Below are 12,854 nucleotides of genomic sequence, written 5' to 3'. Positions count from 1 at the left end.
CACTTATCACACCTCTTACCCTGCCACGGGTTATCTCCTTAATCCCTGACAGTCGGAATTAAATCAGCGTTGATTTCAGTTGGGACTTTAAATGAGTCTGTCGCAGCGTAATTCCTCAACCCTCAACTTCAAACATATTCCGGAATCCTTTCGTATAACAACCGAAAACCCACTCCAAATACAGGATTCCTTTTCCGCAGTGAAGTACAGTCTGTCTCGGCACTGTTAAGCCCGCTGGCAACTCGCAGATTAACTCAAATTTGTGGCGGCCCAATAAGTTTCATGGCGCGGCATTAAAAATTAAGCGCAGCCACAAAAGAACTTGCAGTCGACTTTTTGCAGCAGCCGTCAGCTAATTACATTAGACAACAAAAACGTGGAAGATATTTTTAGTACTCTGTAATCATTTGTGTTCCAAATACTGATTTCATGGTGCAATGAAAAATCGAATGTTTTTAGATTTAATGATTATGATACTTACTATACTTTTTTACTTCATTATTATTACCAAAATACATTGTAAAATTGAATCTCATATTTATTAAAATGCTTACTAAATATTTTTTAAATCTTGCTTACCATTTTTTCAATTTAATAATTTAAAGGTATCTAAAAATGTTGACCTGTTACTAATAAAATTGAAATTAAATAATCATATTCTTCTAACCATATGCCAAACCCTGCTGTTAAGTGTACCACGTTCGTGCTGGATTCTTTCGCTCCAATAAATTTCACCTGAGTATCCGCAGTCACGCCTTTGCATATGTCTGAGCTCCCAGTCCATCCTCGAATGCCTTCTTAATTTATGTGATACCAAAAAGTATCCACGTATCTATGCATCTTTATCCTGAAACTTGCAGGTTCTCTCGTCCAATTTGTACAGTTGAGAATCAAGGAAAGTAAGGAACCAAAGTCGTAGACTTAGTGCGGGTTAGTCCCGGAAAATGGGGATTCCCACGACCAGGGGTGAGGGATGGAAAATCGAATGAAAAATCCATTTACCCGGCGTCGCATTTCCCTGTTCCCATTTGTTTTTGGATAAATGTGGCAATTTTTTCCTCATATTTCAGAACAAAAAGGCGCAAAATTACAAAACAAATTACAAAATACAAAATAAGAGGCATATTTCTCACTTTTATGATGTTTACTGGCCACGCCCCCTCGCCCACTGGTTTTTTTGTTGTGACCTTTCACCCCTATTACAGCCAGCAGGACATCGTTTTTTATTCACCATTTCGCCTTTCTATATTTTTTTTTTAATTTTGAATTTCGAATGGAAATTTACATAATTTATGGGCAGCATCAAAAGTCACACACAGATACGTATCCGAAATCCGGCGTTTTTGAAAAGGGGGTGGCGATCCAAAGCATATGCCGGAATGAAGTTTTTTTCATTAAAAATTTGTTTATAATTTACGATTTTTTAAGTCGCGCAACTGAGCAAATGGGACGCAAATTATTGTTGGTTCCATTTTTTTGGGTTGTTTTTTTTTTGCTTCTTGATTTGGTCCGACTGCCTCATTAAGAGCTCATTAAAAAGATTGCGCGATTTATTCTTGAGCATTTTAACACGTTTTTAATTTTAATGCATTTTATGGCCCCTTAACGAAATCTTCCGTCACAGTTCAAACCATCATCATCATCATAGTGAGGGGCATCATCACTGGATTTTACCGCGGGCCAACTTTCACTTGTTGACTGTGAATTCTACGTTCCTGCCCCTGAAAATCCTCCTGAAAATCCTCGTCAACGTCACCGCACATCAGCACGTCAAACTTCATTAGGAAAACGGAAAAGTGGTGAGCATGGTTTTTCCGAGAGGGTGGCTTTCCCCTCGCCTTTCACTGCGGTGCCTTCATTGTTTTTACGGGCTGCGCTAATTAGTTACGAAGTCATAGAATTTTACAGGAATTGCTCTTGATGATTGTCATGCTGTTGTCATCCCTATTCCTTGACTTTTCCCTCACTTGATGCAGTCATCATTTGTGGTTTTCCCTGGGTGTGGGTTTCAAGTCTCAAGAGGAGCAATAAGTTTGAAAACGCATTTTGAAGAAAAAATCACCTAAAGGTTTCAGGAATTTTAAAACTTTTTTAAATATTTTAAGTTTTAAAAATAAATTACTCTTAATGGTAAGTATAATATAAAAATAGTAAAAATATTTTGTTATAACTTGAAAGGCTATTAAAAATATATACTAAAAGTTTTCATATTCCCACTATTGAAGGAAGATTTAGGATTTGAAAGGCGCAAATACTAGCTACCCAGAAATTTGTGTTAAATCCCACCACAAATTAATCAGAAACCAAAACCAGACTGACCACTTGACCAACATATAAGTCAGAGCCAAGCAAATCCCTACTAAGTAGAAACCAAGACCGAAGCCAATTACAAGAAAACCCATTTGACAAAGTGAAAGTCCAGAAGTTGCAAGAGTAGGATGTTGGCAGGTCCATAAATTTGCGGGCACACGGACATAATTATGCAGACAGGCGGTCTCAAAGGGTTAAGGAATGGTTCGGGGTAACTCCACGGGCTTGTAAATTAAAAATACCACGCCCCGCCGTGATAAATCAAAGTCAGTGGGCTTTGTATTGGATTTGCCGAAAGGAATTTGTAGACATTAAGAAAGTCCAACTCCGAATTCTTCGCCAAGCCCTTCCTGTTGCTTCCGTTGGCATTTGAATAAAGTTGGACCTTGTTTGGGGAAAAGTGTCGCTGACATGTTAAGACTTCTTCCAGATTTATGGCCCCAGCCTAAAGATCCCTTGGCGAGGGTGAAAAGTCCCTGTTCAGGGCCAATTTAAAAATTGAATTTCAAAACTTACCACTTGGTTCCCTGCTAATCATGTTTCAAATTGGCCAACACATGTGCGTGCCGTTCTTAGATCTCTCTTATCGATGCGAAAATTTTGACACATGCCACATCACACTGGATTCACCATTGTCTCCGCGTTTTTCCTGAAGGTCCTAATGCGATTATTTGCTGTGTTTTTGCCCCAAAAATCGGTCAGAGGCGGGCCATTTGCCAGCAGCTCTGATTAAATTGGATTGCAGATGCTCATAACCGTCACACATGGCACAGGACCTTCTACGGCCTTTTTATCTCTGGTGTGTCAACACCGAACCACCCAAAAAAACAAGGGACAAAAAACCTGAAAACAACCAAATAAAAGGGAAACAAGGAATGGAAAATGAATGGAAATTTTAAATACCCTTTAAAGTGGGGAAACTGCTAATATTGTGACATTGGATTGTTCGAACAATATACATTTTATATTGAGATAATGTAAAATAAGTTTTTATAGTTTCAGAGGTTTATTATTTATAAAAGGGTTTTAATTTGTTGTATATAGTTTTAATGGGCAAAAAAAAAGAAAATAGAAGAAGGAATGGTGAGATACCTAAGACGTTTAGAAAAGTTTAGATTATGAAATGATTTTGTTTCCTTTAAAACTATCTTTACATAGTGCTGTCTAACGGTTAAATCTCAATTATATTCATATTGATCGTTCGTATTTTGTAATGCCGTTTTATAAGAACCCATAATAACAAAACAGAAACATTTATCATTGTCCTTGGTTCATCTCAAAACTATTATCCCCTTTCAAACAGAGTAGAACACAACAAATTCAGGACAGTTTTTCAATAAACCCATCAAAAGGTACTAGTGCTGACGCTTTGAACCCTCACCCATGTAAGTTACCCCCTCCCAAAAATTTCCACTGCCGATGCCCTCTGGCCAAAATCATTGTAAACGCAATTTGATTTATGGACAATGTGGAAATTGAAAATTGTCGCATGGTCACTTTAATTTGAGAGTTATGCGACTTTAAACAAAGTTATTTGGGGGATGTCCCTTGCTGATGATGCGGCAGGAAGTGAATTATGTCAAGGCTCATTGTGAGGTTATGTAGCGATGACACGAGTACAGTCCCGCCCCCAGAAAACTATGGTTCAATGAGGACAACTGTACTTGAGCCTGGTTGCGTGTGAAAACAGGATGTGGCACGCGTCGCTTGTTAACCGCTCGCTGTTGCAAGTTAAAGAGCAATTTTGGATGGGACAGGGGTGACCAGTCACCCTCTTTGTCTTATTTTTTTAGGGGTTGGGGTTTATATTTGATGTTTCCTATTCAGTGTTTACCGCTAGCTGCTGAAGTGCCTCAATGGTTTAGTGTCAGCTTATAGTTTTGACATTTGTCGCCGGTCTAAAGCTGATTGCAGATGAATATCGGAAGTGAAAGTTCTGGCCAAGAGTACGATGGATGTCCTGATACTCACTTGCGATCTGCTGAAGTGTGAAATATGTCATTGAGTAGCCTCTGTCCACTTTAGAGCTAACTATTATCTTAAGCCTTTTTGGATTCACAATTTTGTTGTCCCTTTTTAGTCTGAGAGATTAAATACTTTATACTTTGATCCTTGGTAATAGAAAAAGGCCTAAATACGAAAAAAATATCTAAATTTAAATATGAAAAAAATAATAATTAAAAAAAACATTAACAACCTTTCGTCAGAATAAACAAACCCATTCACAAACTTTCGTTAGAATAAACAGCCAATTAAATAAATTATTTACACGTATAGTGAACAATATTTTCTAAGTTATTGTCTTTCCAATTTTAAATATTATGTTTGAGTTATAAATCACAGAAATTAAATTTCATATTTTTGCGAACAAATTTAGTAAGAAATAAATAAATGGTATGTAGATTAGGTGCTTGATAATTGTCAATAAAATTTAAGATTACTGAAAGCACTGATTCATTTCACAGACAGTGATGGATGTCCAGTTCGTATTCCCCATTCGATGAAGTGTGAAATCCACCACAAGTGTTCACTATTCACTCTACTGAAATTCCTCGAGGGCATTTGAACCCTTTTGTTCATTTTTCTGGGGGTGCTTGACAAAGTTTCACTTATTCTGCAATTATTGGAAATATTTTCGAGTTTTAATTGAAATACTGGTGGCTCTGTCCCGCTGAGCTTCTGGACCACTTTCATGCATGCCTGCACCTGCTGCTATCCACAAACAAAATTGCCTCCCATCGAATAACTTTTCATGGTTATCACTACGCTCCTGTGGGGGATTTTATTTTTCATGGCTTTTCAATTTTAATTGAAATTTATGTGCCAGAACTCAAAGGATTCAGTTCACACTACCCCCTGCCAATTTTTATGGTCACGTGTACGACAAAAATAAAAAAAAAAGCAAGAGTGTTGCAAATTGTTGAAAATTTCAAAATTTACATGGACAATTCGCCGGGAGCAATGCAAAATAAAACAGAAAGGGGTGATGAGGCGGAGTCCCGTGATTTACAGCCCGCACTTACGTAATTTATGAGCCCACAGCACTTGAAAAACAAAGCCAAAAAGCGAACCGAACTGAAAGAAACAAAAGGCTGAAACACGAAAAGTGCATGCAAAACATTTTGTGGCGCCATTTTTATTGTCCTTCGGCTTGTTCATGTGTAAAATTTGAAATTGTTGTAAATAATTACCCTAATGGCTGCCGCCGCCCCATCATTGCCATGTCCTTATCCCCCGGAAAATTCAAGGACCTCGCAGTTAATTCGGAATACCCGGCACCGTCGCCATTTGTAATTAAGCCTAAACCGTTAATATTTCAGCCAGATAAGAGCAACTGCATCCCCATCTCCATGCCCAAAATGCCCATAAATTCACAGCAAAAAGTTGGTCCTTCCTCCGCACAGGATCAGGTCGAAATTGTTGGGGAAACATTTTACGGTTCGGGTGTTAATTTCCAAGCAGATTTTTTCTTATCTCAGCCTAGTGAAAGTGAAAATCCCCCGCATCCTTTGGGGCCACTTGTTTTTCTTGCCTGCATTGGCAAGAATTTAATTAGCATACCGAATCGTTAACAAGATTGGAAAGCCAGTGAGTTATGCAAAAGTTTTGCAAGTAAATATCAGGAAAAGAAGGGTTAATTTAGTAATCTAGATATAAGGATGCAAATAAAGACATAAAAAGGGGCAATCTAAATTTGCAATACACACATTGGCTAAGCTTAAAACGAAGCAATCAAAACATTCTTATCAAAAAGAATATTCAAATAAATAAATATATAGCTTAGTTTTGATAATTAAAACGACCATGATTATTATTTAAATTTTGTTGCTGAGTATTGTTTAATAAGTTAGCTTAAGTATTTTTTAAGGGACCATATAATGGCGGCACATAACTAACAACTAAAATAAATTATTCAACAGCGACTACACTATAGCTTGTTTAATTGAATCCAACGCTATCCGATGTGGATATCTGAAAATATAATCTATTTTTAGGTTAATCTTCTATACAGAAACTCAATTTAACACTTACTATTATGATGAATATTTATGTTAATTTTTGGAAGTTTCGGAAGATGGATTTTTGGCTTGGCTTTACGTTTTGGGGCCGCCTCAGCGTTTTGCGAACAGATGAAGAGCAGCACAATGATGAGGAGCCAATAGAACTTGAAGTATTTCATGCTGATAAATATATATTCCGATGGTAGTGTTGTTGAGCAGAGAGTTTAATTACGACTGAAGCTATAGCGGGGACGGCTCTTAAATAAGTAGATTAATGTTGACGATACAACGAAATCCCGATGATCATGACATCAGTGTGGCTCTTATCAGCTTGGATTTTACCATAGTCATAGCTCAGCTAGTCGTTGAATGGAAAAGTGAACCCCCGGCATCTCTATGAAAAACCCAAAACAGCTGAACCGGCGCTGCTATGATCATTCATAAGTCATTATAAAACTGAGGCGATGTCGTAGAATTAAAACAACGTGGAATGCTAAAATTTTAAATACAAATACCATTTAAGAAGGGTTAATGAGTGGACTCAATTAATAAATAAAACATCTTGTTATTGTGGTATATAAATGTTTATTTTATATTGTTTTGTGGTAAAGCAGGCAAACTAAAAATATTTCACAGTATTTTTGTAGGTGTTGTTGTTCTTTCTGGGAAACCACCTGAAATCAATGAAATATGTTGTCTTGAAATTGTTCAACTCACCTATGGATTGGATTGGATTGGATTCTATCAACGGGCGTGTTTTCCTCAATAAAATGGAAAGTAAAATATGGTAAGCCCTTAACCCATTGTCACCCCAAAACACTCCATAACTACTCGAACATAAACATGCATAAATTGCATTATAAGCGACCCAAACAAAGCATTACAATCGGATCCCCTCGAAGCAGCCATAACTATTCATTATCGACGCATAAACGACCCTTTGAGCACTCATAACTTCAAATTTTTATTAAATAAACAGAACAAAGCAATGGCCGGAAAAATGTCACACACTATGCTATACCATATATATGGCGAAGAAAGGGATGTGTATGTGCCATATCCTTCTGACCCACTAAATTGAATCTGCGAATTGCAGGAGAACCCTTTCCCTTCCCTTCAAATCCCTCCCTCATCCGGCGTAATTCAATATTTGACTAGATGAGATTTATGGCCACAGGGCGCAGAGACTTCCTGCGAGGCATCCTTTCGCTATATTTGTGCAAAGTATAATTTTTGATTTAGTGCGATTTGTGTCAACGGGTTGTGCAGCCCAATAGTTTGGCAATATCGCATAAGTGAAAGTTTTGCCGGTTTTTGTTTGCTTTTCCAACGGATATGAGACCGCATGCTGATTGTCAATCTGAAGTGAAGGGTGGATGGAGTTGGAGGTGGCAAAAGTCTACCCCCTTTTCAAGTCGGAAACGGATGTTCTGCCAACGGAATTCGCATAAAACTTTACTATTATGTTGAATATTTTGGCGAAAATTGAATCGCGTGGCTGCAGCAGCAAATTGCTTTGTTCGCCAAATCGCGAGGGAATCGGAGGATCTACGAGGGTGACTGTACAGCAGGTACAGCATTCAGAATTCAGGATGCTAAGGATGATAAGGCTGAATGGCAGCAGGCCAATTTGCCGCCAGAATTTGCATAGCCAGCCGTCGAAAAAAGGGTTGTTTTGCACGACCGGAAAGGCGCGACAAGCGAATTTATTACAGGTTGCATTAGATTTAATTATCGAGAGGAGCGTGTACGGAAAAGTTAATATTCAAAACACCCAAGAGATCTCAAGTGTCACAGTATAGCTTGATTTTAGAGGCACATATTTCCCCCAACATCATCCTTTGGGTATTCCATTTATGGATGAGTTTACTATGTATCGATGCCAATCCTAACGTGCCTTAAAAAAATTATAATGATATGCGACACTTTGAAGAGAGATAGATTTTTAGTTTTTTAGTGAAAAAACCTGAATACATGATAGTATAATAATAAAATTTAAAAACCATCTGAAAGCAAACATGATAAAAACATGTTTAGCTTTTGGGAATATAGAACTATTATTCTATAAATTCCAAACCAAAAGATACTAACTGACAAAGTTTTGATTATGGTTACCCTTGAATGTCTATTTATGTAACCAGTGTTTTTGTACCACATGCTGTAAGCCAAGTCAATGTGATCCATTTGAGTAACCAGTGTTACGGTATTTATGTGTTTTGACTTAATTTCTCCTTAAAACTTTGAATCCCTTAGTGTAACCAGTGTTACTGTATCAAATGCTGTAAGCAAAATCATTGTAAATAGTGAGTAGTCAATATTGAAGTTGGTGGAAGTGGAAGTTGAAAGAGTCCTGTATAAATTTCTACTCATTAAAAACTCTAAATACCTCTTTTTATCGAGATCTCAATAGAAATTTACCGATCTCTGCTGAACTTTTTTGAAATGAAATTCCTGAAAATAAAGCTCGTTAGTAGATAATATTTGTAGGTAGCATCAAATTAAAAAAAAAATAAATAAAATGGAAAAAAACTAACTAAAAACCGTAATGGATCAAACCGAAAAAGAATTTAATTTAAATTAAGAACAACATATTAGAATTTACTACGTTTTTTCTACCAGTGAACTTACATGATTTGTTTTGGACCCATTTTCTTTAGTTATCTCCATGCCATGGTGGTCGTCCGGTCAACAATCTATCTGTTCCAGTCCAAAACCCAGGTCCAAAAAAGTTTGAAGGATTAGGTGGACCATACCTGAAGTTTGGTGGTTGATCCCATCGGGTCCATGGATTATCGTAGAAATTCCATGGGCCATAACAATTGTTCCATGGACCATTATTATAGTTCCGTGGTCCGTAATTTCTCATTACTGGTTCTTCAACTACAGGCGCAGCACTTTGGATTGAAGGAACTTTCTCCGGGGTTTGGCGTTCGGTTGATGTTTTTTCTTTTGCTGTTATCAATTTGTTACGATCTGTCAATCCTTTCATACTCAGTTTTAAACGCCCAAATCGGAAGGAGATTATTCCATCTAGCTCCACCAGTTTCTTCTGCGATTCATTGTCAACTGCCATGACAAGGAGCAAAAGTTCTCCATGAATAAGCCTATTGATAACCCTCCATTCCTTGGTGGACACCGGATTTTGAGCCTCTATAATATCCAGGACCTTTTTATTGGTGGTCGATAGGCTGTCTGGAAAGTAGCCACGGATCACATTTTTCCTCGGCAGTTCCTCCTCTGTCATTAGCTTGAGTTTAAGGGCTACTTTCGTCTGGATGTGACATAAATTGCTAATGAGCCACTGGGCTGTGGAGAAGTTGGCACAGATAACCATGAGCCAACCCCTTCGAGCCACACATGCTTCGAACTGGGGCATTTCGCTACCTGAATGCTCCACGGTGACATCAATGATGGCCTCCTTTATCCTGGACATTTGATCGGTTGTGAGGAGAGTCCCATCAGACTCCGAGGCAAAACCGAGTCTTACACTTTTATCTAAACTAGAGTTGGGTCTATTGGTCGGGTTTACTATCTCTTTAATTCTACAAGGAGCTCGTAAAAGTCCTCTAACAACAGGAGTAGCTTGTACTATTCTTAAAGCCTTTGCCCTGCTTATGCCTTCACGAAGAGCCTTTCTCAGTAATTTTTTCTGCTTGGTTTTCAGCCTGACAAAACCAGGACCCGAATCCACTTCAGGATTCTGGATTGGTGATACTTTGGGAGCAGCATCTGACTCTGAAACTATAAAACTATTCATTTGATTCCCACGAGTGCACGGGAAAGGAGGTCGCCCACGCCAGAGCCCGAGGTGCCGCAGGAAGTCTGGATTGAAACTGCGGGTCGACAGGTGCGCAGAGTTCGCCCACTAAGAACCGAGCTCCCCCTCGGCCACGCATCCTTCGACGCCGGCTGTTCCGTCTTGGATTGGGGTGATCTTCAAGAGTTGTCTTCTCTGCGCCCGACTACCATTCGCCAGCATCCCTCGGCAGAGACATGACCTTGCCGAAGGACCTGTTTCCAGCCGCCCTCACGTGGAGAGTGTAGTCGCACTTCCGGGTGTACAGACAGTTACGGCACGTCCACTTGGGAACTAAGTCCTGGATGGTACGCGTTGATCCCCCTGTCCATCACCCAGCTGACGGCCATCATATGCATGGGTTAAACTAAATATGTCTTTGTAATTGGACCTTTTAGTAAGGTAATTATGGTCTTATTCAGTCAGGCCCCTTAAAAATACTGGCTAGTTGGCTGATATATGAACAATTGTTTGTTGTCTAACTTTAAACAAAAAAAATGTTTAAGGCTTCAATCAAATAACTAAAATTGCGTTAAAAATTTGAAAATATGTTTCAAACGAAAATAGTTTTTAAAAACAATTTATTTAAATTAGGATTAAGGAGAGCCTACTCTAAAAATAAACGTATCTTCATTCGCCTGAAGGAAAGACCAAATAACCAATGGAACAATACTAAGTTTAGTGTCAAAGTGGTCCTTGAGGTGTTCAGATTCTGCTGAGTTCAATGGAGATATAATCGCCACTCAGAGGATGTGAAAGTGTTCCATGCGTGGTTTATTTGTCCTTTGACTCACTTAGCGTCGCTTCATCTCCTCGATTTGTTTCAGGAGCAACTGCATCCGATCCTTCATTAAAGGCTGCCCTTTTTGGGTTTTCTTGCTGATGGCCTTGGTTTTCTCCAAGCGCTTGTGTTTATAGGCTTTTATTCGTGCGTCCCGTTCCGCCCGCACTTTCTCCCTTTCCGCCGCCTCCTGGGAAGCTTTCTCCTGGCGTTTCAAGTTCCGGATCTCGGGTTTATTGGGCTTATCCTGAAAATATTGGAAAAAACATGTGTGTATACCTACTGAGCAAATGTACTTCGATTTTTCACTTACCGTCTTTGGCTTTTGCTTGTTTTTGTTTTTAAAATACGGCTTTTGAGTGTGGGCCACCTTGCCAGGACCTTTGCTAGGTCTTCCATTGGGTTTTCCTTGAGTTTTCTGGGATCTTGGTTTCATTTTTGTGTTTTTAATAATTTAAGGCAGCAGAGCGATAGAGGTGGAGAAACATTGGTTTCCCATCTCTAATATGCTACCTGCGGAGGGTATCGATATATCGATTGCCAAACACATGTTACAAACGCACATTAAACAACACTGAACAAAGACTGTTGTTTTTTGGGATACAAATAAAAAATGCTGAAATTAGGTAAATTTCTGGCGCAAAATGGTGAGTTAAAAAGTCGGAATATGCATTAAAATTTTACTAAATATGAGTATTTTAGCCACGGTGGTCAATCTAGTGGGCAGACAGCAATTGGGCGCCACCAGCCGTTTTTATTCGGCCTCCCCTAAATCTGCCGACTCGGATCTTCCAATTGACATAACGAATCCTTATGAAAAGGACCCCCAACAGTGCATCCTGTGCAAGCACAGCATTGAACCGCACTACAAGAATGTGAAACTCCTTTCGCAATTCCAATCCCCGTACACAGGCCGCATTTATGGGCGTCACATCACCGGATTATGCAAGCGCCGGCAGGAGCAAGTGGAGCAGGCCATCCTCCGGGCACAGCAGTGTTTGCTGATGCCAGGCTATCACAAGGACCTCGATTTCCTGCAGGACCCCAAGCTCTTTGATCCCGAGAGGCCCGTGCGCCCACACAAGTACTAGTTTGTCTTTCAGTTTGAGTTTCCCTTCTTTTTTTGCAATGGAAATAGAGTTTCTTAATGTTATATCTTATGGAAAACTATGTTTAACTCAAGTTATTCCTCCTCTAGGTAGCGCAGCATGCCAAGGGGAATACCCAGTTGGGCGAGGAGGTCATTTTTCGAGAGTCCTGGTTCCACCATCGTTAGAAGATCATCCACAGAAGCTATAAATGCCTGGCGCCAGATTTCTATATCACACTTGAGCTCTGTGATTTTGCTACTTTTTGGACTATCCTGCAGCTCACTTTGCTTAAGATCCTGTTTCTCGTCCAGGTCCACATTATCCTCCACCTGCATTATCCTGCATTCCTCTTGAGAACCCTTCTTCCTTTTATTCGACTTGGTAGCTTCCTTTTTTGACGTTTTCTTCACATTCTGCTGCTCCTCATCTTTGAATTCTTGCGCCACAGCAAACTCTAGCTTCTTTTTGGTCAACTCTGTTCGGTTTTTAGACAATCCTATTCTGCGGGCGCTCAGTGATAAAGCCAAAGTTTTCGGAGTCTCCACATTTTCATTTTTAGGTGTATTTACAGAAGATTCCTGTTTTTGGAGTCTCTTTAAAGGCGAGGATTGACAACCACGCCTACCCAATCCAAGTCGCGGTCTACGACCGGACTGGGGCGTGATATTTGCATGCCCGGACATCTAAATTCCATAAATATGACGAAATTTGTATGTTTTGAAATGCCCATAAAAAACCCGGAATGAAAACAGCTGGTTATCCACTTGCGCTATCGTTATCGATAGCACAGAAAAAATCGACATATTTGAAATATGCCGACAGGGGCGCCACTAAATAATCAGCACTAAATGTAGATAATTCAAAATCAAATGTAA

The 12,854-nt window shown here is 39.3% G+C and overlaps 5 protein-coding genes across 6 annotated transcripts; 1 reads left to right on the top strand and 4 right to left on the bottom strand.

Annotated features, from left to right (window-relative positions):
- Positions 1 to 6,118: 6,118 nt before the first annotated feature.
- On the bottom strand, positions 6,119 to 6,591 carry LOC108148919. 2 transcript variants are annotated; one of them, XM_017276235.2, is made up of 2 exons: positions 6,343 to 6,591; positions 6,119 to 6,282 (listed from the first exon to the last, which is right to left on the bottom strand). In XM_017276235.2, exons 1-2 carry the CDS (start codon positions 6,488 to 6,490, stop codon positions 6,266 to 6,268), a joined length of 165 nt encoding a protein of 54 aa, XP_017131724.1. In that variant the 5' UTR covers positions 6,491 to 6,591; the 3' UTR covers positions 6,119 to 6,265. The 2 variants fall into 2 exon arrangements, with proteins under 2 accessions (XP_017131724.1, XP_017131723.1); XM_017276234.2 differs by having other exon boundaries at positions 6,119 to 6,295; positions 6,343 to 6,501.
- Positions 6,592 to 6,699: 108 nt separating this feature from the next.
- On the bottom strand, positions 6,700 to 10,641 carry LOC108148916. The gene is made up of 3 exons (XM_017276232.1): positions 8,940 to 10,641; positions 8,698 to 8,762; positions 6,700 to 6,804 (listed from the first exon to the last, which is right to left on the bottom strand). The coding sequence occupies exon 1, from the start codon at positions 10,066 to 10,068 to the stop codon at positions 8,965 to 8,967; it is 1,104 nt and encodes a 367-aa protein (XP_017131721.1). The 5' UTR covers positions 10,069 to 10,641; the 3' UTR covers positions 6,700 to 6,804; positions 8,698 to 8,762; positions 8,940 to 8,964.
- Positions 10,642 to 10,671: 30 nt separating this feature from the next.
- LOC108148918 (thyroid transcription factor 1-associated protein 26) lies at positions 10,672 to 11,385 on the bottom strand. The gene is made up of 2 exons (XM_017276233.2): positions 11,202 to 11,385; positions 10,672 to 11,135 (listed from the first exon to the last, which is right to left on the bottom strand). The coding sequence occupies exons 1-2, from the start codon at positions 11,322 to 11,324 to the stop codon at positions 10,902 to 10,904; spliced, it is 357 nt and encodes a 118-aa protein (XP_017131722.1). The 5' UTR covers positions 11,325 to 11,385; the 3' UTR covers positions 10,672 to 10,901.
- A 52-nt stretch (positions 11,386 to 11,437) lies between these two features.
- Positions 11,438 to 12,048, top strand: LOC108148488 (28S ribosomal protein S18c, mitochondrial). Its single transcript, XM_017275521.2, has 2 exons — positions 11,438 to 11,535; positions 11,591 to 12,048. Exons 1-2 carry the CDS (start codon positions 11,502 to 11,504, stop codon positions 11,977 to 11,979), a joined length of 423 nt encoding a protein of 140 aa, XP_017131010.1. The 5' UTR covers positions 11,438 to 11,501; the 3' UTR covers positions 11,980 to 12,048.
- Positions 11,986 to 12,827, bottom strand: LOC108148486. Its single transcript, XM_017275520.2, has one exon. It carries the CDS (start codon positions 12,660 to 12,662, stop codon positions 12,072 to 12,074), a length of 591 nt encoding a protein of 196 aa, XP_017131009.1. The 5' UTR covers positions 12,663 to 12,827; the 3' UTR covers positions 11,986 to 12,071.
- Between the last annotated feature and the right edge of the window lie 27 nt (positions 12,828 to 12,854).

This window comes from Drosophila elegans, unplaced genomic scaffold, assembly GCF_018152505.1.
Source record: "Drosophila elegans isolate 14027-0461.03 unplaced genomic scaffold, ASM1815250v1 contig_476, whole genome shotgun sequence".
NCBI classification, from domain to species: domain Eukaryota; kingdom Metazoa; phylum Arthropoda; class Insecta; order Diptera; family Drosophilidae; genus Drosophila; species Drosophila elegans.
The sequence above is the reverse complement of the archived record's forward strand: the minus strand, read 5'-3'. Positions and strand labels throughout refer to the sequence as shown.